The sequence below is a fragment of the Ciconia boyciana genome, chromosome 1, assembly GCF_034638445.1.
Source record: "Ciconia boyciana chromosome 1, ASM3463844v1, whole genome shotgun sequence".
NCBI classification, from domain to species: Eukaryota; Metazoa; Chordata; class Aves; order Ciconiiformes; family Ciconiidae; genus Ciconia; species Ciconia boyciana.
The window spans coordinates 132,607,294-132,635,055 of NC_132934.1; the positions used below are offsets into that span (position 1 = coordinate 132,607,294).

Genomic DNA, 27,762 nt, shown 5'->3' on the forward strand with positions numbered 1-27,762 from the left:
AAGTTTCCACAGCTATTTCAGTAATATTTTAACTTCTGGTTCAGTTATATTTAATTGCAGTTAAAGTGGTATGCAAAGGCCAGTTAGGTTAACTACTGAAGTGCTCTCCCTAGGAGTAACTTTGAAGATAAATGCTGGAAAAATAACCAGAGCCTTCATAAATGACTAATAACTTATCTGCACCAGCCCAGTAAATGAAACAGTGCATTTTGTCTAGTAAAAAGCATACAATACAAGTTTTGCTTTGCTCATTTCTTCCTTCAGCGCTCAGCATGTTGCACGTTGCAAGCGCCTTGCAGAACATTTCCAGGGAATAAATTCAATCATCTAATAAAGAGCAGTAAACAATCACAGTGAAAAAAAACCCCACATTTGTTGGTATAACCAGTGGTAAGTACCCAGGAATTTGTGGTTTATAATGCACGTTCATAATCTGGCTTTGTTGATTTTGCAGCAATGGTAGAGATACAGGTGGTTTGGCCTAGTTTCTGCTAGTTATTCCAATAGCTGCAGGAATGAAAACAAAGCCAAGGGGCAAAACATTATAAAAATGGATTGATTAACTTTTCTTAATAATTGCATCTGTGAGGTCAACTCGTGCTGAAGAGGGAATGTGGAAACAGGAGAAAAGTTCTGACTTTGCATCCAGACTAACTGAAAGTAAGATTGGGCCTGATCCTTAAACAGGGAGAGGGACACAGCTCTGAGGTCTAAATGCCCTGAACCGCTATCTAGATGGGCAGGCTTTTATTGCCTCTCTGATCTTACTACATGGGTTGTTTCTACCAATGATGGAAGTTTGTTAGTTTTATTCGCCGGTCAGCTCTATAAATGCTTCAAAGAAAAAAAAAAAGTAGTAAAAATACTTATCGTGGAGTTATTAAACAGCACTTACGTCTCCATTTGTAAAGTATACATGCTCTCTTTCTGATTTAAAGATTCTGCAAATGAACAAACCACCCCTCTCTATCATGTCCCTTCCCTGATTTTATCCCATTCTTAACTGTAAGTCTCACCACTTCTTTTCTCCTGCAAGGACTAAAAGAGTCAAGTACACAATTGTGGCGGTTGGCCAAGACGATCATAGTCCCCTCACGCAGCCTTGTCTCCACCTGGTGCCTCTTCATCGCTTCCTGTCGATCTGTACACTGCTGCCACCACCACTCCACATCTGGAGACAGATGGTATTTTCCTTATAAAATAAGCCTTCCTTTTTCTTGCTGTAGATAAGGCAGCAATACTCACTTCTGCTGCTTCCAGACCTAAGGTCCAGAGCAGGAGGAGAATGCATGTATTCTGCTAGCCTAACTTTTATAAAACAGCCTGTATAGCACTATTCTGCACAAACAGAAAAGCTTAGATGTGTTTTTATGTGAAATAAAACTCACAGAAAAAGCATCATATTCCACTTTAATTCATGACTCGAAAAGAAATGCAAGGAAAGGAGTCAGTCAGGCTTGATTTTTTGCCCACATATAAGCATCTGGCGTGACACAAAATGCCCTCAGGTACCCCTCCTAGTATCCAGCTGCTGGTGCAGAACGTCTTTGATCTCCTATAGGGCCTCACCCACGTCTGCCAGCCCCATGCGTAGGTCTTAGAAACCCTAAGACTTAAACCAACAGAAGACAAATGGAGGCAAGTGGGGGATGAGTTTCAAAACATTGTTCCAAATCAGATTATTAACCTAAGAACACCTTAGGATATCTCAGACCACACTAGATGCCTATGTGGGTAACTGAATCAAATTCAGTAGGCTTGGAGGAATTTACGTTTTAAAAATATCTGGTAATAGAGATCCTCACAGAGATGTGAAAGGGAAAAAGATACAGAGGCTTGCATAATACAATAGCAAGTAAAAAGGATGACATTTAACAAACAAAAATCCAACCAACAAAAAAAAAAAAAGGGAGAAAGGTATTTCTTTTTGGTTTGAAAGATTCCGTTCAGGGGAAATGAAAAAGGATGTACCACCATGTGTTTTCAGGACTGTCAGAAGTGGCAGTTACATAGTATCCAGCCACTACTATATTTGCAAAGAACTAAAAAGAGGTAGAATTAGTCAGAAATGTAGAGAATAAGATACATAATTGGTAAGAACATCCATGTCTATTTCAACAACAATGCAGCCTTAAAAGCATCAAAGTAAACACCAGACCCACATCTGTCTCAGGTAAAAAAAAGGGGGAAAAAAGTTAGTAGAAGTCTGGGTGACTGCTGCTTAGCCCTCATGCATGCTGTGGATTCTCCCAACTTACCACCATAAGATTAGAATCAAACCTTAACTTGTATTTCATTGGGTAGTTCACATCAAAAGCTCATACAAATCTTAAATAAGATTTAAATAAGTGAGTTCAATGCATACAGATCTACTAAAGATATTTAGGAATGCTTCTGCTTGGTGATTCAAACTGGTATGATCAGAGGAAGAATTATACTAAGCCTTCTTTATAAAGTTACCAGCAGTAAGACTCATAGATACAGTATTTCTTTTTAAATCTTACCCTGAAATTATATTAGTGATTAAGGCAACATTCCTCAAGATGACATTAAGACATCACTGATTTTATTCTAGACTACAGAACATACATAATCAGAATAAGGGATAACATTTTCAAAATCAACTGAAAAACCTCAGAACCCTCCTAGAAGCTTAAATGCTTCAGAAGAAATAAACTGTTGTCTCTACCTTTAACATGGGTAAGAAAAAGAGAGGAAAAAAAAAGCCATCTCCTCATGCAAGTATTCAGAAAATTGCATAGCGACCTATCCAGGAAATCCTACCAATGTGTCCGCTCTGTGCTTTGTGCCTATTTCTCATGGTAATCTTTTATCTGGGAACAAAGCCATGCTTGCTGAAACAGCTCTGCTTGTATAAAGTAACAGCTTGTCCAATAAGCAACAAAGGACAATTTAGTTCTCAGTACAAATAACCTGGCTAACTCCAGATGAGCTTGCTCAAGAAACAGAGCAATAAAGCTTTGTTGCCAAATAAAGCTAAACAACCTGGTTACACCATGCTAAGGCAGCCCCAGATAGCAGCTGGATACCTAAGTAAACGTGTTCAGAACTAGCCAGGGTAGGTGCCCAGCTCTGGCCTGGCCTCTATATACAAATCAAAGGTTGCGATACATAGCATCACCTTAACGTCATTCGAAGATCTGACTTTTTAAGTTCTTCACAGAGGACTGGCCTTAACACCCAGAGAGGTGGTTTCACTTACCTTGACTATGGCATCCTGTGTCAAATATTTCACTACAAACAGCAGTCCATAACTCCAGAAGAGAATAATTACACAGGAACTAAGCCAAGAGAAAGGGATTTGCCCCTATATGCAGTCACTATGTACCTTGGTCCCATTAAAATGAAGCTAGCTTTGCTCCGGTACAACGTGTACATGTTTGTCTGGATGTACTTCTATTATAACTCAAACTATTACTGTGATAAGCTGGTAAAGAAAGGAAAGTAAAGTGATAGTTACTATTAATTTTAGGAGGTGGTCAGATACTGAAAAGGACAGTGGTACCTTGTGGTACCTTGTCGGTACCCAGAGAGAACATATAAATTACATATGAAGAGTACGAGAATATATGAGAGAATATGGTAATTGCCACAAATAAGGAATTATGTCACTCTTACCTTATTTTTAAAAACAGATTTAAGCACATTAACAATCAAACAATGAATTTATTTGCAGGATACATTTATCATACATAGAAAACAATACTTATTGTTTGGTTGATTAAATAGAGAAAAAAAGCAAAACAAAAACACAATACATTATTCAAAGTGTTCCATATATTTGTTAGCTGACATTTTCAAAATGAAGCTTTCTTTTTTCTTTTTTTTTCTTTTTTTTTTTTTAAAAAACATGATCATGAACAATGCATAGTGGGAACAAAGAGTCTAGAAATCTAACATTCCACAGCTGTGAGTCAGTGTGAAAAATAAGGCTATGTAGAGGAAAAAAAACCCACAGTGGATTTCCAAACAATACATATTCCATTGACAGGCTTCAGATAAGATCATCTGAGCATACGAAATCTAAAAGCAAAGTTATGCAAGGAAAAAAGGAATTTAAAATATTAACAAACAACTTGGGAAGGAAGAAACTAGATTTCTCCAGTGATGGCTTGGAAATAGCCTCCCAACTTTAAAACTAGTATCAATTGGAGGTCAATTACGCTATGATGCTGCAAAAACCAACCCAAGATGAGGTGAGAAATAACCCACCTCATCTAGAGGTGAGAAATATCCAAGTCCATTTTACTAAATAAGCTACAACTACCCATACCACTTACTCAGCACATGGAATGACAAAGTGTAAAAAAAAAAAGTTTGATCACTAGTCACTGAATGATTCAGTGAAGGGCTGGAAAAACATATCTGCATGCTCTGAAATGTTAATTACGAGTTCTTTTCACGTTTCATGCCAATGTAAATGGAATGAATGGAACTGCAGTGTCATATCCTGCCCTTTGTTCCTGTCCTTTCACACTGGGTCAGCAGTGTGAAGGTTTCATAAAGCTGCCATAAACCGAGGTTCTTCACTGCCCTTAGTCGCTGCCATCTGCTCTTCACATGATCGTAGTGGATGAGTCCAAGGAACAAGAAAGAGTCACAGAGCTGCCGTTTTCCGGCAGGCCCTACAATGCTTCCCAAATGCTGCATTAATACAGGATATGTACTCCAGATAACTCAGCCACATTAAATAATCTATATCTAGTGTTACATGAAATTCAGGATAAAGAGGGTACAAAATAACTGCTAATATTGGATCTTACCTGAGTTAGATTTGGCTTCCTTACTCACAAGGTCACAAGAACAAAGCTGAGGCAAGACTGGTTGTGGGAACTGGTCTGAATGCAGGTGTACAGAATGCATATTTTACAAATAACTACTGATTTCTAGAGTTTAAATCACAGCTTTTTGAAACAATTAAATACAGGCTAGGCTACATAAACCTTTATAATCCTTTTTCATCTGTCATCAATGATATCCAGATACAAATTCAGATCTTTCAGATAGAAGACATACAGAATTTATTCTAAAAATTATTTGCTACAGGTCACCCTTTGCCATCGTGTAAAATGTATAGGAAACTATTGGGAAAACTTGGATTGTTGATGTTCTAAACTGAACAAAAATATATCCTTATTTCTAGGATAAGCTGAAACACCCTGGCTGCCGTGGGGAGGTCTGTCCTGAAAACATTATTTCTTCAGTATACTCTACACAGCCTCACTCATCCCAGTTATCATTCAGAACAGCACAAACAGCAGCATTTAGAGAGTGATGGATTCTAAGGTTGTCCTCTTTTAGTTGCCCTGAAAAATCTGTGTTTACCATGCTTGTAGCTGAGGCCCCACAGAAAGCAAGGAACTTATTTTAAACATCAGCTGAACAAACTCATCCAGCTGTGGTTATATTGTGTCCATCACTTGTCTTCTGTTAATAAAGAAGTTAGATCAGTTATGGGAGGAAGACATAGTTGCCCAGAGAAAGCCATGGAATTTATAGCGAGAAAGAAAAAGAAAAAAAAGCCTACATTGCAGAGTATGGAGGACTGCTGTTAAGTTATCCCTAAAAAAGCAGCAATACAGGCGGTGGCTGTGTATGTGTCTGTTATATGTATGTATACATGTATACACACATGTATACACAAATGCAGAATCATAATCACTGAAAAATGTAACTGTCCGTACAGTTGGTTGTTTCATTCTAAATAAAACAGATGAGTTAACAGATTTTCCACTGTGGCTCATAAATTTGGGCTGACTAATCTGCAAGTTTGTCTATACTTTTTTTAGTGAAGTCTCTTTCATTTAACTTGTATGGAAGCAAGCTGGTTTTAATTTCCTAAGTTAGCAAAGAGCGTGTAACTTCCCACATGCTAAGAACTTGGCCATTTTCATGTCATATAATGCATTATCAGAACATGCTATGGAAGTCTTTGCTGATATTAAAAAAATTCTCATAAAAAACCAAATCAGAACAACAACTGATTACAATTATGGAATTATTCTGGCAATTTTCAAGTAAAAGCTACGTATAACACTTCCCAATGTTAGACATTACTTTTTCCATCTGATACAGATTTAAAATGCATAGTATATACATAAATAGTAGTATCTATCCAATCTTTAAGTGTTCTGTTTTACACTCCCATCAATATGCCCTATAATTATATTGATGGATTCTGTATTAAAGAATACATTACAGTCTGAGGGGCTAATTAGAATGAGAAGTGGAAAGATTTCATTTTAAGGACAGGCTTCCTTTCAATTTTTACAAAAACAGAAGAAACATTGCAAATACTCCAGAGTAGAAATCCAACATACAAAAAACATTCTGTGTCCTTCTGTGTTCTCTCTTGCTAAACAAACAAACAAAAACCCAGCAAACCCCCTCCCAGTAACTGTATGTATGGCACTTGCTTATCAGAATGTAATCCATACGTTAGGATTATAGGAGAATGAAATTGATCCACTGAACAACTTTTTCTTCAGTGAGTGGTCCAACTTAACTATTACCTTTGTCCACAGGTAACCTAAGATGTGCTGGGTTACCATTCACACCCAGTCTGCTTAAAGTCTTGATTCAAAGCACCTGTACATAGCTAAATCAACCCTCATTCAGTAGAATTCCAGCACATGGAGAAATCAACTCATGAATTATTTTTAAACAGTTCTAGTACTATCTCTCCCACAGAAGATAAGCAGGGTCTTTACAGTGTTCTAGTGTGTCTGTTTTGCTAAAACCATGACCGATGTCTTCTCCACCCTCTTTTTGATTATGAGATCAAACACAGGCTGAAGTTCTACTTAGTATAACCGTGGCTTTCAGTGATTGTGTAAAGTAAAATAAACTGTATTTAGTTTCCTTTGATAAAACATCAAGTTTTGGTAGCACATTAAATAACCAGGAACAACCTGCCAGCCTCATTATAGCAGATGTAACTTGTGTATGTTAATTCAGAAACTTCGTTTTTTTAAATCTCTTGCCTACATCTCCAGGAGAGGTACTATGCTAAAAGATTGTCCCAAGCAGTTCTAGTCAACCTGAATATATAAAGTATCAAACTTGAAATGTTTTTCACAGAATATTTTTGAAATCACCATAGATGCATTTGTTGTTGCTTTAGATAATAAGACAGCACTGCAACTCTGATAAATAGTAGCCGTTTTGAAAAGTAAATATCCTGTCTTACTACATTGCATTAAAACCCCTAAGTGCAAATTAATTTTGTGCACTGTAGATTGGACAAGACACAGAGACAGAGGAAAGTGGCGCAGAGCCACTGAAAGGAATTGCTCAGGTCAGTAAGCAGCCGCTTGGGTGAGTGAGCGGGCTTCTGGAGCACAGCTTCAGAGCCAGGCTTTGTGCAAGAACCAGGCTGCTCCTATCCCTCCTGTCCATGGAGAGATGGCAGGGTGGCCCATCAGAACTGCTACCCTGAAACCTCTATACATTTCCAGGAGTGATGGCGAGTTAGACTTTCAGGGTGTCTCCTGAAGAAAGAGAAGCCTGCTGGTAGTTTCTGATAGTTTGTTTTTCCTTTCTTGCACTTTGTGTGACTTTTAACAGTCCCCAAAGGGACCGACTCACGCTGGACTGACCGGAGGATTTAGTCTCTCTTACCGTGACCTGTGCCGACATGCCTGTGTTGAAATGATTGAAAACAAGAGGCCCGGGCCTGCCACCCCACAGAGGTGAACTTCCAAAGGCCCACCCAGCCTGTGACAGCACTGGAGAGGTAAGTAAACTAACACAACAACAACTAAACAAACATGCTCTCTCATTACTGCTTGCATCATCTTAAGAAGAAACTACATCTTAAGTAAGTGTGAAGGCTACTGTGCAAAAACATGGTAACACATCAGTGGGCAAATGCAAACATCATAGTTACGAATCCACGCAGTAGCACCAGGAATTGGGCTCAACCCCACTTTTAAAATTACCCAGGCTTTTACCTCTAGTGCCCAGAGAATCTATGTTAGCTGGTCATGAATGCTTCAGTACTCCCTGCAGGCCAGTATCTGTGAGCTTAGCTTCCACTTCAGTTCCTGATGGAAAGGCCATTTCTGTGAAGGAACTCTGAGCTGCAGCAGCTCCTATGGGGAGCACTGTACAAGCCAGAAGTTGCAGGGTATTTTTCAAAATTTTCCTATTTCAAATATTTAGGCTCCCAAACTAGAGCATTTTTTAAAAAATATTAGCCTATATTGAGGCAAGGCTCTGACTAAACCCGATTTATATAAACTAGGCAATATATCACAGGAGGCCATGACAGTCAATATATAATCCTATTGGGTACAAAATATTACAGACCTGAGGAGCTTCAAAGTATGTCAGACACACTTCAGTCAGCAAAACACCAACTGTTCTTCCACTGTTCTTTTAAGAACAAGGGTATAGTCTGTATTAATTTCAGAAAGCAAAGCCAAATGTTTAAATAGTTCAGTTCACAATCATATTCTTCCTCTAAACAATTCTGATCCAAGACCAGCTTCAGCTAAACATCTTTGTTAGCTATCTTTGAACAGAATGAATCCTAGCAAAGGAAAACAACCCTTTGAAAGACAGAAAACCATCAGTGAGTTACTGTACATATTACATGCATAGCATCAGAAGATAGACACCATAAAAACAACAGGTTTCACTTTTAACCGTAAACAGGTATGATACAGTATTATTTTCTGAGTAAAACAACACAAACATTACTTATCACTTAGGAATAATTGTGCACAGCATACTTCAGCACTCAGAAACTAAATTTCAGTTATCTTGTAGCTATTGCTGACAAATATTGCCTTTAAAAAAATCTTCAGCTGTGTATGGTAATATACAACTGAATGTGTAGAAACACAGACATGTGGGCTTTGTTATCCTCCCACATGCCTCATTCCTAACAGACATTGACACTTCTCATCTACATCCTAAGGACAACATGCTTCCAGTCATCTCGGCCAGCTGAAAAGGAAAAATATTAACCCATATGTCCTCTCTCTATTCATTAACACATGGTAAGCATTTACTTCACTTTTCACCATTTTGAGATCAGACTTCAGGGCTTCTTAGAGTCCAGTTTGGTAGAATACCAGATTAAAAAAACAAAACAAGACACTCAAGACTATGCTGACTGAGAAATGATCGGAGTCCACACAGATTTTCTGACAATTATTCAAATTGTAAAATAAAACCTAAGTGTTTTTTTCTCCCACTTTACAAATGTTTGAGGCCAAATAATTCCCTTATTTTGAGATCTAAATTAATGAAGTCTTAGGCTTTTTCCTGTGAAACTTTACAATGCAATTTCTCCAAAATTAGTACAGTGCTTAAAGAGTATATAAAAAGGTTCCTAGTTCTTTCTATTAGATTTCCCATGACCACAGGCACAACGTCGTACAGTTTTAAATTAAAACAGCAGCCACCAGTGATTGTTCTTTCGGTGTCATTTTAAGGGAATTATTTCAATCTCAGTACTGAACAAGTTTTGAAAGGCAATGGATTCATTATTTCTGTGTACTTTGAGAACCGATGGAAGCAATGTTCTATCGTGCTGTCACCATCCAAAGTCCCAGTGCAACATTGGCAGCCAAAAGTGCACTACCAGCAAGCAAAATTAAAAAGCCAACAAGCTCTCTGTTTTGTTTTTCTACAATCAGGGAGCTCAGAGTGGCTTCCAGGAATGAATTTAATATCCACTGACCATCCAAAGCGAAGCAGGGTACAGCATTGATAACTGCCAGTGCTCCAGACAGTGAAATTAGGTACCTGGTTGACTTTAGTTAAGGTCCATGAATAACATCCAAGAAAATGTAAAAAAAAAATTTAATACAAACCACATTTTTTTATTTCTAGTGTGCAGAGAGAAACATATGAGGGTCATTTTTTGTAGCTGCCATTCTGTTTCACGGAAATTATATGAGTACAATGACTTTTACACCATAACATACCAGCTCAGAGAATTGCCTTTATAGATTCATTTGTTTTTAAGCACTAGGTTTGGATACTTAAACAACCTGCACTCTTCACAACTCAGATGAAAGCAGGAGACAGCAAAACCACACTTAATACTGCCCATCTTCCTCCCTTGCTTTGTGTGGTTTTGGAGGAAGGTTATAGCTCTGACACCATGCCTGAGGTAAGAAGGTATTCTAGACCTATGACCTAAGTATGAAATAATGATTAGCAATATTTTCCAAAACACTCCCTCGCTGGAGTAAGTAAGTGGCTAGAATATAATTGGAAATCTGGCCTCTCTCTTCTACTTACCTGTTAGCCAGAAAAGTTGAGTGGATTTCTGCACGTGCATGTGCAAATGAGGCAAGGGTAGATAATTTCTATTGTTGGTAAAGGCTTGCTAACTGTACTACCTACCTCCATCCTATAATGGCCAGACAAGACGACATATGACCCAGAAAGCAGCTGGGTCACTGTGAACCTTGGTGTGTTCCCAGAAAATGTGAGGTTATATAGCATCTTTACTCTAGTTTTATGGACTACACTGAACTACACTGTTTAATTGTTCTATAGCCACTCATAAACATTTCCGTTTCTAAGGCTAAGGTTCATAGGTTAGCCATATTCAAGCCTACTAACCTTTATATATGCATATATATGTATCATCTTGTTCATTAATAAGCATGTTTTAACTGAATTATCATCCTGCTTTTTGAATAGGCTAAGTTTTCTTTTCTGTTGAAGAAAAAAAAACCCAACCATACCCTGTTATTTAGTTCAGTATAGTGACTCAAAAATGATAATACGCTGACATACCAAAGCTAGCAATAACATCTCATTTGTCCTGCTGTAAATTCAGGCTTACTTTGACTTTCTGGTCAGAGCTGTTAAGACTCACCCTCAAGAAAGAGTTAAAAAGAGCACTGACCAAAAATATCCTGCTAAGCACAAGAAAGTGAGATTTCATTTTGAGCTTGGCACATGGACAATAATAAATGCAGAGATGGGATAAAGATGTCAAAACTCTACAGAAATGTTTCAGAGCATCCTGTCTAAAATGATATCCAACTGAAATTTTGCTGGGTCACCATATTCTAAACAGTTCCCTTCGTGCCTTAAAAGAACAAACATACTTCAAAGGATACTTGCAAAATGTCTCTATCACCACAGGCAGATCGATGCTTAGAAAGTTTTGTCGTGGTACAAAACTGCTGAGACTTACTGAAATGAAAATACAAAGATACACAAAACATGAACAGTCATTCCAGGATTATAACATTATGAATTTTAGACTATAATTTTGCAGAAAAATCAGATCTGAAATGACATTTCTTCAAGGATGAATAACCAATCTAAATACATTTTTTCTCAGTTTTTGTTTTTAAAAGAGTGCAGCCATTAAAACTTTCTTAAACATGGTCACTATCATAGTAAAGTCACTCCACAAAATACAATTAGCATGATTTCAGTAAAAGTAGACCTAAGATACATATTTTCAGAGGCAACTGGACATCTGTAGTCATAAAGACCACATTGTGTAATTTAAGTCCTTTTCAAAGAAAAACATATAAAAAGAGATTATAGTTACCAGACTTTTTCAACATATGCAGTCCACATGTATACATTCATACTGTGGGTGCACATGTGTACTTGCTCTGAAGGCCAGACAATTCTTCTCTTGCAGTACCTGCAGAAGATCCCCCTGACCTGAGGCTGAGCTCATGGTGTATAGGAGCGGGGCAGATAGGGAGCAGAATTCTGAAGTCACTCTGAGAAAGCAAAGGCTAGGAGAAGATGCATAGCTGCATTACACATCTTAACACCAGTTAGCCAGTACATAAGTAGCTTATTTTTCTGTCTTCAGATGATACTGTGACTCCAAGATGTAACTTAGTGCAACTTAAAAACCTAGGAGGTGGGACTCAGCATCCTTCCTATAAATATTGACTGGAAAATTGCAGTGTCAAGCACCACATGACCTTGAAACACTTCTAGTACTGTAACTTCTTTGAAGGTGTACATGAAGCTTCAGCTGACTGTATGTCAAATGTTTATAAGAGACTCCTCAAAGAAAACTGAGGTAGCTTAAGACCTCCCAGTGTGCACTCTGTTAGTACAGGGATGTCTCATATGAGACAACCATCTGGGGTGTCTCATAAAAAGTCTTGACGCAGTCTTTCAAAGTAAACAGCAGTCTCAGTCTGCAGCCTCAGGAACCGTTTGAAAGCCTTAGTTCTGTGACAGCTGGAAGAAAGACACCTTTCCTACTAGAAGGCTCCACTCATAGCATAGCAGAGTCTTATCCCCAGAAGGAAGAGGTTCAGGTAAATTAAGGCAGAATTAGAAAATCATCTTAAGAATGAGCTTGCACAGTATCAACAATAGTCACTCTGTCCCTAAAGAACAACTTTGGACATGAGTTGAGGGCAGCTACAATGGCCTGAATTTTCCTTACCAACCTGAGAAAAAGTTATATGTGAAAGCAAGCGTTCAAATCCCACTCAATACAAACATCCCTGGGAAAGGAACAATTTAACCCACCCTTTGAGAAATTTTAAAACCATAGGCTAAGAGAACACTGGGAACCTCACAGCACTAGTACATAACATACCAAAAGTGCTGCTAAGTGTATCTTAGTTAAGAGCGAGATCCGATTTCTTCAGGTTCAGTAAACAATTCAAGCACACTGGAACAAAGATGGGGGGAAAGTAGTTCCAAAGGCACATGAGGCAGATAAATGGTCCACTCAGTCACATAAACACATTTTCTTCTGTTAACAGAGGCCCTACTGATGAGTCAGAAGCGATAACTCGTCCAACCAGCAAGCATACCATGGGATGGAGAGATCTGGATAGCAAGGAGTCCCAAAAAAAGAATGGGTTTGGTGTGGCAACAAGCAGAGAACTTTCCAATACCAAAACTGCCACAGCTGTGTCAAGACAGCTTGAAAATATTGTTCTCTCTTACCTTAGCTTAAGAAAGACCTTTGATTTAGGGGAACTGAGAGAAAATAAATAAGTCTGTTGGACTACTGAGTGAAGAACATAACAGATAGAAATCCTGGACACCACCCAGCTCAGAAAGTCAGAGGCATCCAAGTCAAGTGATATCCAAAGCAAACAATGCATCAAGCTGAAGGCTGGTATCAGAACATCTGATCAGACCTCTTGTTCATGAGCCAAAATAGCAAAATGGCTGAGGCAGACAGTGTACTGAAAGGTTTCAAAAGACACACACTGAAATACACTGTAATTTCAAAGCTTAACGGCCTCTTGAAAAACACCTAATGGCCACTAACAAGTCACCATCCTGAACCTAAAGCTGTGCCTGCATTGAGAATGGATCACTAATCTCCTTCCCTCTATGTTACAATAAACTGTCTGTTGTCCCTGACAGCCACCAGACATGGATCTAAAGCTCCAAACCTTGCTGCTGAAGCAATGTCCAAAACACAAAGAAACTCTTCAGGAAGGTGCTGGAATGAGCTCTAGACGCTGTAATATGAGGCAATGAATTTAGTGGCTGTAATGGATCAAACCTTAATGGCAGCAGGCAAGTCTGTCCTTCAAGGAATAACAAAAGAATTACAGAAATTATGTTCTCTGGGCTTGTCTTCAAAAGACACTGGTGAGAAGAGGTGAACAGCAATGAGGCTGGGTGAGAGAAAACAGTCACTGTTTTCCCACTCTAATTAAAAAATTCTTTGACCTGGAATTAACATTTCTTTTGTTGGCTAATGCTAGATGGTGTTGGCAAATGTTCGGAAGAATGCACAACAGACACAATTTTAATTAGAAGTGATTTGGAGACTAGGTTGACCAAAGAGCTTTTCAAAGCCTCTTCATGGGGGAAAGGGCATGTATGCTATGGCAGAGAGGGACAGTACGGCATAAGATATACCTGTGTGGTCTCCAGAAGAACTATACGTGTAACCCTTTAAATATGGGTTGAAAGCAAAGAAGGATCATCCTCAGCAATAAGGGGAAACAAGCATGGAAATACTGAGAAACCAGACTGTACCAGATAGACCTTCATCAGGGATTATGGCTGTTGTTGCCCAAAAAAATCCCCAAAGCTAGGAAGTGGCTTTTTTTTAGAAGACTTGGATACAACAGAAGTAGCAGACTGGTCCAGTTTGGGGAAATTATCTCCTAGGTAAGTTCCATCTTCTTTTCATGAAGGAAATCTTGCAAGTTTTGATCCCTGATGGGCGATGCAGAAGCAGTAATGTTCAGGGATATGATCCTCCCTCAAGCAGTGTGAATTCCAAACGTGAGTGTTACTCACCAGATTCTTCCCAACCAATAAGAGCCAGAGAAGGAAGCCAAGATTTTGCAATACCAGAAATGACATGAAGGAATAAAAAACCCCATACAAAATAAAGAAGAAACACTGCAAAGTTGCATGGCAATGACAGGGCCCTCCATTTCAACCTCACATATCATCTGTCCAACATAGAGGGAGCCTCTAGAGCATAACTGGCCTGCAATAAGATAAGTCTAAAAGTCTTGAGTAATACCACATGAATTAAACCCACAGTATGAATTTATATTGGATTACATTAAATACTTTTTACAGAGAGAATGCTAATTAAAAGGATTAATCAATGTGTCCAAACTAAACAACATGCTTTCCTAATCATTCCTTCTGTTTTAGTTTTGGCCAAATCTCCAGCACTGTAAGTTCATTTAGGATTATGATTCTTTACAGTTGTTTTTTTTTTTTAATACTGGAAACAAGAGCTATATATAGCATCCATATAAAAAAAATATTTTTGCTAGGATATTTTACTTTGAGGAAACAGAAACATTTTATAGAAGTAAGCTGTATAGCCTATTTCTTGTAAGTAGCTAATACTGATATAAATTGTTAAAAATATTGTATCTGGAAGCTAGCTTCAAATGAAAATATGAAACAATCACTGCTTCTCCATAAATCAGGACTATCATGACAACAATACAAGCCTAAGTGAAAAATAATACATGCATATCTTAGAATGTTTTTCAAACATTACTTTAGTGACATTTTTAGAGAAAATAAAGTCATAGTACATGCTAGTGCAGCTCCCTGCAACCTGCAGGTTGTGTGTTAAATGTAGCACCACTCTAAAAAGTAGTGTTTCCTGCAGGCAGAAAGATCACACTAAAGAGTAAGGCATTTTACTAAAACGCATTCCTATTTCAAAATTCACAAGTAGAGGAAGAAATTATTTTCCTTTCTTAACTGTAAAAAACTGGTTACCACATTCTGGTCAGTCACATTTGGAAAAAAAAAAATTGAACCTGTTAGCCCCAAGCCAGTATTGTACAGTGCAAAGTAAGTCTGAAATATTTAGAAGTTGTTTCATTGGAATGCATGGAACTTTACGATGGTACAGTAGACTACCTGCTGCCCAAGCCAGGATCCTGTAATTTTAGCTCTGGTGTTTTTCCAAGGGGAACATAAAGCATAGGTTGCATTTGCAGCAAAGTTTATTATAAAGTCCAGCTTTTAGCTTTCAAATTAACACATTCAGTGTGCAATTCCCAGGGTACAGTAAATCACTTTAGAATTATATTCCTGTAAATACACTGTAAATTGTATTTTCACACAGTAACTTCTTAAAGTAGAACTACCTCTTTAGGTGCAATAACATTCTTTTCTAACTTCTGAAAGACTGACAGTTTGTTTTGCAGAATTACTGTTCAGTAGGAAACACTGACTGAAACTCCATTGCTCCAACATATTGGAAGAGAGAACAATATCAATTGTTCTACAGTACCTACAGTTTGTATTGTAAGAGACCAAAAAAGGGAACTTAAAATAATTATCAAATTCTATTATTAAAAATTGTTGCTGCATTTGGAATAGATGTCATCACATATAGAACTGTGTGTTGATATTGCACAGGTGAACAATGTTTTCCTCCTAAATGGCAAGAGGACAGAAATAACAAGTGAAGAGATCATACGTTGGGCTTAAATGAGGGTATAGTGTAAAGAAGCAGAAATAAACAATTTGTCAAAGAGTATCAAAATATGACCAGCACAGAAAGATAAAGATTATCAGATTAACTAAAAATATGTTTATGCAAGAATGCTAATGGATTTACATTACCAGATTTCATCACTGTTTCTAGAGCTCTTTTGTGCCTAATTCCCGTGCTTATTCAGAAAAGTACAATGCCTTGCTAAGGAGGTACTTCAAGATGTCCGAAGTAAAATCTCCCCCTGCGAGGTATAGCTCTCTGTGAGGAACAGACAGGTTCCTCACAGGAAGGGACAGTCACTTAACATTTCATACTTTTTTAAGCCCATCTGAAGCTAATTTTCACCATGCTACTCAAGCTACTAAGTAGGGATGTTGATGAGTTTGTTCATTCTTTCCATACTTGCTCCAAGAGCAGAATTACTTTTTACCTATACTTGGCTCAAGAATATAAGCTTGCCTAAAGGAGAGCCATAGTCCATTTCAAAGTAGGGAACTAAATCGTTACATGTTATTTAATTTAGGGGACTCAAATAAAAAAAAAAATCAGGAAAAAACTATGTTGTGATTGTACTTGTGGCTTGGTAGTCATGGGAATCTGTCACAGATACTTGCATATTAGGTGCGACTTAAGCAGTTATGCCAATATTCCAGGCAAGGTGTTAGAGCAAGATGCCCTAGAGATTTTTACAAGACCATTTTGAGAAGTTTACATGTTAGGAAAATGCAGGTGCCTGGTTCCCATGACTAACCTGAGTGAGATCTGTTATAGAAATAGCCCTTTCATACTTTTCTGAAAAAACAACCATCTCGTATCACATACAGTTTCTATTACCTTCATAACTCATTGTACTGTGCACATTTCATTTTAGGCCTGAGTAGTCCATGTCTCTCCACTGGCTGTAACAAGAAATGGATTCTGCATTAAACAAGTTAACTGACAAGTGCTCCAAGACCTTGTTCAAGCAGCCAGGCAAAGTAAACCATATTAGAAATCTTTTTTGTTAAACTGTTTTAATAAATAATACCAACCTGTGTACTGAAGATGCATGGGGTGTCCTACATACAGCATGTCAATATGGGGTGGATGTTTTACCCTGATTAGCCTTGTTTGGTTCTCTAAAGAAGGAGTTACACAAAAGCTTGGAACAAAGTCCTTCTGGCAGTCCATGTTGGTTCGACAAACTTTGCTGGCCTCAATAACTTTTCGTGCTGGCAGACAGGCATACTGCAAAGGGCATTTAAAATATTATCAAATTTAAAGGTATTTTCCAACAGATCAGAATAAAAGGTACTATATATTCGTTTTTAAAGCAAAGGAAGTGCCTCACTGATATACTACCAGCCCATGAAGAGCTGAAACCTGACTTTTGGGGGTTTTTTTGTCAAATCCTGCAGAACGTCTACCTGATACATATTCAACCTGTCATTCCATTTTTGGTGGAATGCGGAAGAGAGGGTGTGCACATGTACCAAAATAAAAGCTAACAATTTTTAAAAAGGTACACACATGCACAACAAAAAATCAAGGCATCTAAACATAAGTCAGTGATTTCTAATGAACAGAGCCTTCATCAACATACTAGTGACTTACCTGTTTAAGAAGTTTTAGTCTTCATTGATCTAAAACCTCATTTAGCTGAACAAAACCTTATGTTCAGCAAACAAACCAACAAACCTACCGGCTGTGTGGTAGCTAAGAAACCATTCTCAACTAACATGAACACAGGACTTACTGCAGTGCTGTGTCCCAAGTCCTACCCATAACACTCTTTCACTCTGCAGTCTGAAAGAGCAGATCTTTCTTGCTCCCCACAGGCCAAAGAGAGTACAGCAGAAAGGAACAGGAAATTGTTTTTCCCTCTCATGTCGCTCGTAAAAGCCCAGTGATAATTTTCCTTTTGTTCTTAAACACAAGCAAGGAAAGTTCTTCATCTACTGTTGGCCTTAGGAGGAAAAAAAAAAAAAAGGATTTTCTTGCTTCTTAGCCTGATAGTTACACTCCCCATAGATGCACGAGTGTCAGACACTCTCCATTAACCTCAATACAAGCTTTCTGTTCTAATGAGAGGGAGAGAGCACACTTTCAAATACTGCTGCATAGCACTGCAACGACCATTTAAAATAATTGTTCAAAAACTCACAGCCAGTCTAAGGACACTTGAAGGTCACATGCTTCTGGATGCTTTTATTTCTTCTCTGTTCCTAAGTAGCAGCTATGAGCTTAAGAATGTCAAAGCTCCATGCAGTAGTGATTTATCAAATCTTGCCGAACTCCAGGATGTTACCAGCCACTGTCATATTTCAAATGAACTGCTGGTCTGTGCTCAATTCTTAGTGGTTAAACACCACAAAAACACCCTGGAGTGGGAAGTTTACCATTGTAGAAACTGTAAACATAGCAGATGTGGGAACAGACTTATTTCCATTTCTTTAGGTATTTATCACTAGAGGTCAGAACAATAACAAAGTGGTATGTGTAGAAAAGTTTACACAGTTGGTACTTGTATTCTTTTTCCTGTAAAGAGAACTGTTAGAAGTATTACATCACTGTCAATATGGATCATGTATCTTAAAAAACATTTCTGTATTTTGAAGAGAGTAAGGCAAAATCCTACTGTTTCCACATGTTACAAGAAAATCAACATGGTGAAAAAGGAATCAAATAGAGGCCCTGATTTTGAGAAACTGGGCAATCACTAGGCCCTTCTCTTGCATGCTTTTAGTTTAACCTAGTGACCAGCACTGCTGGCTTCAGACAAAATAACTGAGCAGATAGTCCAGTGCTTTGCTTTGCCTGTAGTGCTCAGCACCTTTAAAGACTGAAGCACCAAAATAAGCAATTTCACCTTGTTTTCAAAAGTTGTTTTTTCTCACCAATATTCTCATCCAGTGGTGAAAAGGGGAGAGGTGTCTTTCTGCCTAAAGGAATGAGGGGTATAAGATCTTTTCTGGTTCTTCCAGAGACTCCCTGATTGATAATGGAAAAAATCATAACTAATACTTTGGGTTTTTAAGCTGTAAATGGGGAGAATAACATACACATAAACCATTATTACAAACTGTAGGTATTCTTAAGCACTTCAGTATGCTGCCTAAATGTTGGTAAATATTATTAATTTAATTTAAATAATTTCAGATTTACCAAACAGAATTAGCAGTTTAAGTAACTTACCAGGTGGCTGTCCAAGTTATTGCTATATGAAAAGCAAATGTCCGTGAGGCTGTTGTTACTACAACATTCAACTGTGCCATCGAGTCTTCTATAGACTAAAGAACATAGGCATAGAGCAAATGATCAATATTATAGTAACTTCCTGAAAAGAAATTAGTCTCTGAATAAAGTAAAAGAATTATTCTGTAGCCTTCAAGAATTACAGTAATTCAGAGAGCCTAGCTGTGGTTCAGTCACAACTAAAAATAAGCTTCACCACTTTAACAATGTCACCTGATTTCAATCATGTCACATACTGATTTTTCATCTTAATTAATCTCCTTGAGATACTGGGGATCTACCACTGCAATGTTCTGAGCATTATGAGTTACAAAATACTTTTATCCATTGCCCCGTTAAGATATCCATTATCCGTTGAGGTTTGGCATAGAAATTTGTTACCTGCTACTGTACTGATTTCACTGGCTGGCTATGGAAATTACCAAGACTCAAAATGTCCTCTTTAAAATGTGAAAGCCTTTACAAGATTCAGGTTTTGAAGATTCAAGCTTTCCAAGCCTTGAGAGCTGCAGCAGTGAATAAATGATGTTTTAAACCATGATTTAAATAGTCTGGTACAGAATCTTGGTACGGATGTTCTTTAAATGAATTAAACCTAACTTACTCTACAACAACAGCTTTGAAAAAAAAAAACACAAAAGAATAGTCACTGTAAGAATCTGTCACAGCAACAATGCAGTACCTTCCTTAGGTAGATCAAGCCTGCGATACTGGTTGCTGATTTATCACTGCATAACCTGCAGTCCACTAACATGGAGCTTTATGCCTGGGGCTTACAGGTGCAAGCACTGTAGCGCACAATCCTTTTTTCAAGTATCCTGAGGCTAAGCAACCACATCTATTTTTGAATAGTGAATGACCATGAAATTAGTTTCCTTATAAACTACATTGAAAACTTTTTTTTTTTGTTAATTTCAAGAAGGTCCTTGGGGCATTGTTTTCTGTCTAGCTTCATACTCAAATAGTTTACTCTCCATTTGTTTTATGGTCAAGTAGATAGGGTCCATTTGATAGATACATTTTTATTGATATTCTGTATTTATGTCAAGTTGTGAACTGCCAAGATTTTGACAAATTACAGCTGCTAGAGACCGAACAGAGTTCATTTAATTTTAGAGGAATATTTCTCACTGCTGGAGGCTTATGGCTCCGGAAATGCAGACAGACTGGTCTGATTAGAATACAGCAGTGGGACAATGGGCTGCTAACACAATACAGCAACCAAGCTTGAAAGCAATATTGAGTCTCTAGTATTAAGTCTCTAGTATTTCAGTCTAAATAGGACTGGTTCAGTTGCAGAATATGCAGTTTTATTATCCATGACTCTGAAATTGCATTTCAGAGAGCAGCAGAATCTGAGCATATATACCTACAGCATCTAAGAATTGGCTCTTACTTGCCATCCCTGCCCAGCTGAAAGCATGTGCCAAAGTTGACCTCCTCTTCAGAGGGATAATACAAACTGTTAGGTCTCTAAAAGCAGGATCTTACCCATGCTCCACTTGTTTCCAGTTTAAATATTTATCTTAGTTCCAGCTGTAAGATCACTTTCCTTACATACTAAAAAAAAAAAAATTATTACCTTTTCAGTCTCACAAGAGAACTATAATGCATCAAAAAACATGGGCAGTCAAGCTGCCTGACCTCCTGTTTATTTCCAGTATGATGGAAAAATGCAGTGACAATTTTAAAGCTCTGAATAGCATCATATAGGTTTTGCTCAGCAGCAGTCCCTTACCTTTGGAATTCAGTCTCCATGGATGCTTGCATGAAACAAACTCTAGAGACCTTTAGGGCACGGAATCATAGAATCACAGAATCGTTTAGGTTGGAAAAGACCTTTAAGATCATCAAGTCCAACAGTTACCCTAGCACTGCCAAGACCACCACTAAACCATGTCCCTGAGCACCACATCTACACGGCTTTTAAATACCTCCAGGGATGGTGACTCCACCACTTCCCTGGGCAGCCTGTTCCAATGCTTGACAATTTCTTCGGTGAAGAAATTTTTCCTAATATCCAATCTAAACCTCCCCTGGTGCAACTTGAGGCTGTTTCCTCTTGTCCTATTGCTTGCTGCTTGGGAGAAGAGACCGACCCCCACCTCTCTACAACCTCCTTTCAGGTAGGTGTAGGGAGCAATAAGGTCTCCCCTCAGCCTCCTTTTCTCCAGGCTAAACAACTCCAGTTCCCTCAGCTGCTCCTCAGAAGACTTGTGCTCTAGACCCTTCACCAGCTTCGTTGCCCTTCTCTGGACACGCTCCAGCACCTCCATGTCTTTCTTGTAGTGAGGGGCCCAAAACTGAACACAGTATTCGAGGTGCGGCCTCACCAGTGCTGAGTACAGGGGGACGATCACTTCCCTAGTCCTGCTGGCCACACTATTTCTGATACAAGCCAGGATGCCATTGGCCTTCTTGGCCACCTGGGCACATTGCTGGCTCATATTCAGCCGGCTGTCCACCAACACCCCCAGGTCCTTCTCTGCTGGGCAGCTTTCTAGCCACTCTTCCCCAAGCCTGTAGCGTTGCATGGGGTTGTTGTGACCCAAGTGCAGGACCTGGCACTTAGCCTTGTTGAACCTCATACAACTGGCCTCAGCCCATCGATCCAGCCTGTCCAGGTCCCTCTGTAGAGCCTTCCCACCCTCCAGCAGATCAACACTCCTGCCCAACTTGGTGTCATCTGCAAACTTACTGAGGGTGCACTCGATCCCCTCATCCATATCATTGGTACAGATACTAAACAGAACTGGCCCCAAAACTGAGCCCTGGGGAACACCACTTGTGACCGGCCGCCAACTGGACTTAACTCCATTCACCACCACTCTTTGGGCCCAGCCATCCAGACAGTTTTTTATCCAGCAAAGTGTACGCCCGTTCAAGCCATGAGCAGCTAGTTTCTCCAGGAGAATGCTGTGGGAAACGGTGTCAAAGGCTTTACTAATATCTAGGTAGACAACATCTACAGCCTTTCCCTTATCCACTAAGGGGGTCACCTTGTCATATAAGGAGATCAAGTTAGCCAAGGAGGACTTGCCTTTCATAAACCCATGCTGACTTGGCCTGATCACCTGGTTGTCCTGTACATGCCACATGATGGCACTGAAGATGACCTGCTCCATAACCTTCCCTGGCACCGAGGTCAGGCTGACAGGCCTGTAGTTCCCCGGATCCTCCTTCTGGCCCTTCCTGTAGATGGGCGTCACATTTGCTAACCCCCAGTCAACTGGGACCTCCCTGGTTAGGCAGGACTGCTGATAAATGATGGAAAGTGGCTTGGTGAGCATTTCTGCCCATCATTGACAAGGCAATGACACTGTGAGGTTGAAGAAGCAAATGAAACATAAAACCCGTATAGTGAGACACATCAGAAGAAGAGGCCATAATAAAGCACATCATTGGGTTAAGCCATACAATTTGTAATGTCATGCTGATCAAAGCAGTACGGTAATGTGTGGAATTTACATCTGCAAAAGATCACTGAGTTGATCCATATAACTGAACTAAAAATAGAGGAGATAATTGTATTACTGCTAACAACCAAGTTATGCAATATCCTGAAGAGGCACATTTAATTACTCAGATCATACAGGATATTTGTATAGGATGACTGGAAGACCAGAGAAATTATTCTGTCTTCTCTCTACCTCTTCCTCACTTTCAGATTTCACAAAACTGAATGGCATATCGGTCACTGCTTAAGACAGGATAGCGGACTTGACTTATGAGAAATCTATCCCCACTAACAAATCCTAAATCCAAAATAGTCTTTAAGACATGATAAAACTACAATATAAAATAATGAAGAGAGCGCCTAAAGTCATACCTCTAGCTGGAAAGCTTAATTGCTGTAGGGTGGCTGCACTTATACAGTAGCCGACCTGTGACTTCTCTGAAATGTCTCCCAGACAGGAATTCCAGTCTTCTACACTATAAACCGGGCAGTCTTGTAGGTTAGTGACAAGGTCTCCCACAAAAAGACCTCTTGGTCCATTGGCAGGAGAATCCTGAGAAGAAACAGTGAAGTCAGTCATGTTATTATAGTTAAAACTACAAGGATTTGTTTACAGTTCTGCTGAATAGCCATGAAACCTTTAGGTTAAAATGCTATTTCCAGAGAAACAGAAAATCTCAGGCTCCACTAGAACTGATTATTTTGACTTATGATAGAGCATTACAAGAACAACATCCTGTATAAAGAATAACTTATTTATTGCAAAGAAAAAGAAAAGAAAAGGGCAAGTCTCCAAGTGTTCCAGGGGACCTCTTCGAATTTGAGTAATTATTTTCATACAAGTTAATATGTTGTGTTTTTTCCTACCATTTTAAGTTCAAGAAGCTTAAATTAATACCCTGAATCTTTCAACAAAGCAGGGTGTACCTATACTTTCAGAGGTATAAAGCATAATAAATGTCACTCTCCTCCTGAGTTATATCAGTTCACTTTTAGATCCAAAAAAGACTGAATCCTTTCAGCTCTGCTGTTCAACTGTGCTGTATTTGATTAAGTCAGAAAAAAAATCAGTCCTTTCCAGAAACTCAGCAGTCTATCTCTACTTTGCTTCCAGCTGACCAAAGAAGCAAGGAAATCAGCTCAAAATAATCTTTAACATTAAAAACAGATAGCAATAACTAGAGTGATAATGCAGTTTCCAGTAGATTTACTTGGTGCCAGTATTGAAAAGAAGTTTAAAAAAACCCCAGAACTAAGCCTGCAAACTCATCTCAAATGTCTAAACAGTTTTATAGTATGCTGAATAGCCTATAATTATTCATGCCATGTTCCTTCATTTACTAACACTAAAAACCATGAGAATGAGAAGGAAACTTTAAGCAGACAAAAAGTGCAATGTATTAGATTCTGCAGAGTGCTGCACTGACCAAATTTGACTGTGATAATAAGAGACACAGGTACATTTCAGGTCACAAAGCATATCATATGAAAGCAGTAAAGGTCTTTTCTTACCTCTGCGACCTCAGTGACAAGTGCCCCAACACCCGTGTAATAGAACGGGAAAAGAATGGCTGGCAGCAGAAACAAAACCATGAAACTTGCAACACCAAGAACAAAATTATGCCACACTCCTAAAAAGAAGGAAAAAAAATCACGTTTCTAAATAAACACTAATAACAAAAAGGTGGTTTTGAAATGCAAGATTTTACAGTTACCTTCTAATTAACTTTCCTGAAATAATTACTGTAAGAATGGATGAAAAGTTAATTTGTGAACGTAGGCATGAAAGAAGAATACATATATTACTTTACAAACTTAAGTTTCTATGATATCACTTTGTAGGGGTGTTTTAGAGAAGCCTCTGAACCCCTGAGAATTATACTATCAGAAAAGACAGGGAAGTGGTAAGTCCATTTTTAAAGTGTCATTCTACCATATTGATAGTTCATCATGTAACACTACTTTTCTAAGTATATAGTGGGCAGAGTATCCAGAAGAAAAACTGGGCTTCTGAATCAATTATTAAACTACAGTTTCTGTGTACAGAGTTGTCATCAATCATAAATACAAAAAAACTAGTGGAATGAAATGTATTACATGCCACTTTCTACCACAATAAATTGTTGAATTTAAGAATCTTAATAAATGGGCTTATATGTGAATAAATACTGTTTGTCCTAGTCAGCAAGATGTCTGAAATTTAGTTGCAATTCAGTATTTTTCATGGTTATCTCCATTGTGTCAATGAAAATAATTACACCTGTATGTGCCAAACAAGTTTAGAAAATTATTTGAAAAAAGGCTTCTTTTCCAAGAAAGTCTGGACCTTCTTTTCCAAGAAAATCCATGAAAACCACATCAAGAAACTAAGTTGTGCAATCAGCATTTCCTGACACATTATTTTGGGCAACTTATTTGCAACTGCAATCTTTATAGTATGCTGCTTTCCATAGGAAGAAATGAATCGCTATCATAAGACACACTTGGCTTCCTTCAACATCCAGTACCATACAAATTTTCCCATTTAATTTGTGTTCTTGGACAAACATTTTGTATGACGAATGCATGAAAGCTTTTCAATGTTGAAGACTCCTGATTTCCTTCTTACAGTGCTTCAACTTGTTAAGAGTGGTTTGATTCAATTCTATATTTACAGTGCAGTTACAGGACAGGAACTGAAGTAAATCTGTTTAAAAGCATAGTAAACCTATCCTTCTTGCACTGTATATAACACAGGTATCATAACATATGGCAGACTCTTATTTTCCCTGGCTATCTCTACATGTCACCTGGTCTTCTTTTACGTTTCCAATGCTGCAGAAATGAGAGACATTTTTGGAGTACTTTAACTAAGGGTTTGCTGCCATTTCCACTAGTAGATGCTTCTTAAAGTGATTTATCTCTGTATAGTTTTTAATCATATATCACTGAAAGGCAATCAGATAGATGAAATGTTTCAGCATTCGGTTCTCTGTCTCACACACATACATATACACGTGCGCACACACACACACACAAGTGCAACAAAAACAAAAGTAGTAAGTAAATATTTTAACTTTATTGTTTTAACCTTTTTATCTTAAAAATATTTCTTTTTTTCAGCTTAACAGCTTAACAAAGGATAAAAATCTAAGACAGAAACAAAATTGCTTTGTAACAGTGTGGCCACTAGAGAGAGTAAACTGGAAAAAAACCCTTAAAATAATAAAAAAAGAGGTGACGGAACTGATAGATGGTGACAAGGAATACTTTCAGCTAGGAAAACATGGGCCTTAATACCATAATCTACATAGTTTGCTGTGTGGAATACAGCAGAAAAGCCTAAAATAGAAAGGCTTCCAATTCATCCCAGGTGATCCACAGAAAAATAAACAGGCTCAAAATGAAAATACCTGTAGAGGCACACTGCTGAGTATACCATCAATTTCATTTTGCTAAACCAGCCTCATCCTTGGATACCTAATTCCTTATATTTAAAAAGGGACACTTTACACAACCCTTAAAACACCTTAAAATAATGTTTGAAAAATATTTAACTCCTTTTTCTGTTAAAGACAAGACAAAATGTATTAAAAAGGATCTCAAAAAATAATACAAGTATTTGAACTAATCATAAGAAAGTGCTGCACAGAAGCACTTTTCATCTACTAGGCATGGAATTAATGCTAAAAATATCACACCTCTTACAAGAACGCTCATTCACTGTTCTTTAACTCATGATGCCATCTGCTGTACAACAAATATATTCTTTAATCTCCAGAGTATAGGTGGACTACAAAAGGAATATCTGGTGTCGTTCTCTACTCTAGCTCTTTTACTTTCATTCTGCTATACAAAAATCTGAAAGCATGTCTCTGTAAACTCAGAAATTCAGAACACTGAGAATAGGTTCATTCAGCTGCTCTGACAATTAAGATTGAGTCAAGTTTACCAAATATCACATTTTATCACTATCAAACATCATAGTTCTGAAACATACCTATCATTAGCTGTAAAAAAATGCATATATTTGTTATACCTAACTGATAACAAGCCATTGATGCTAACCAGTCTTGCAACATGCTTGTTCCTACCTTGTATTCCCCTATTTCAGGTTTCCCAAGAAACCTGAAAAATTATGATAGGTGTTTGCTTGTCATCAAAAACATGCAAGCAATTATTTTCTATTACAGCTTATAATCTTATTTTTCTAGATGATTCCTCAGGAACATAGGTAAGCAACCTATTTTGAAAATCGGTATGTCTTCTCTTTCAGTTCTGTTCACAGTAGATGGAAATGGAAATTGATTAATTTGAGAAACAGGGCTTCATAAAAGTTAGCCTATTGCAGTGAATGATTTTGCTTCATTAGGGTATTTGGAATATAGATATATTTACTTACCTAACATTTATCATCATTTACTTGATTTATGAAAGCTTGAAAATATGCTTTGCTAAAGGCTTCTGTATGCCCAGCCTAAACCCCTCTATATAATGTTTTAGTTACAATATTGAAGAAACAATGTTAGTATCTAAAGATTACAACAGGATGGATGCTATCCTACTGTCCCCTGAAATAGAAAATCATCAATACCAAGAACTAAATCAAGATGCTAACTTTTCTGTGTTCATTTCAGTAGTTTGGGAACCACCTTTGTCTCTAGAAATCAGTAATACAAGTGGTTCAGGTACCATAACACAGTCTCAGTCTAACTTTCCACAGCAACAAGGCTCTAATTCCCAGTAGCCAGAGACTTCAAAAAACATCAAATCAAAAACATTTGGAGGTTATTTGGAGCCATAAGCTGTGATTCTCTTTGGATGTTTGTGTTTTAGCCTTTATTTCCTCCTGATGGCAACATCAAAACACAGTGACCTGTATAATAACATAACTCACACGTCACTGAAAATCACTCACAGTAGTATTGAAAAAATCACATAATAGATTGCTCCTATTGCAGAAAATGGTAGTGAATTGCTCAAGGGTGTTCACCTGTGACAGCGAGTCATGTTCTCATACCACCAGTCTTCTGGCTGAGTATCTTCCAGCTTGTGTGCTCCAAGGTTTTGCTACTTAGACCATACAATATGCAAAAAAACCCCAACCCCGAAGGAACTTCTGCACCTGAGCTGGTGTAACAGCTTTTTCTAATGAGAG

General features: G+C 38.1%; 1 protein-coding gene across 5 annotated transcripts in view; it reads right to left on the bottom strand.

Annotated features, from left to right (window-relative positions):
- Positions 1-3,700: 3,700 nt before the first annotated feature.
- Positions 3,701-27,762, bottom strand: part of MBTPS2 (membrane bound transcription factor peptidase, site 2) — a 38,486-nt gene continuing 14,424 nt past the window's right edge. For 4 of the 5 annotated variants that reach the window (XM_072848942.1, XM_072848966.1, XM_072848948.1 and 1 more), the window contains exons 6-11: positions 24,138-24,256; positions 22,998-23,178; positions 19,109-19,203; positions 16,966-17,161; positions 11,112-11,187; positions 3,701-9,777 (exon numbers count right to left, since the gene is read on the bottom strand). In XM_072848942.1, the coding sequence (XP_072705043.1) occupies positions 9,555-9,777; positions 11,112-11,187; positions 16,966-17,161; positions 19,109-19,203; positions 22,998-23,178; positions 24,138-24,256 (890 nt within the window). In that variant the 3' untranslated portion in view covers positions 3,701-9,554. Of the gene's footprint in view, positions 9,778-11,111; positions 11,188-16,768; positions 16,834-16,965; positions 17,162-19,108; positions 19,204-22,997; positions 23,179-24,137; positions 24,257-27,762 lie in introns of all 5 variants that reach the window. The other variant, XR_012040016.1, reaches the window with a different exon arrangement.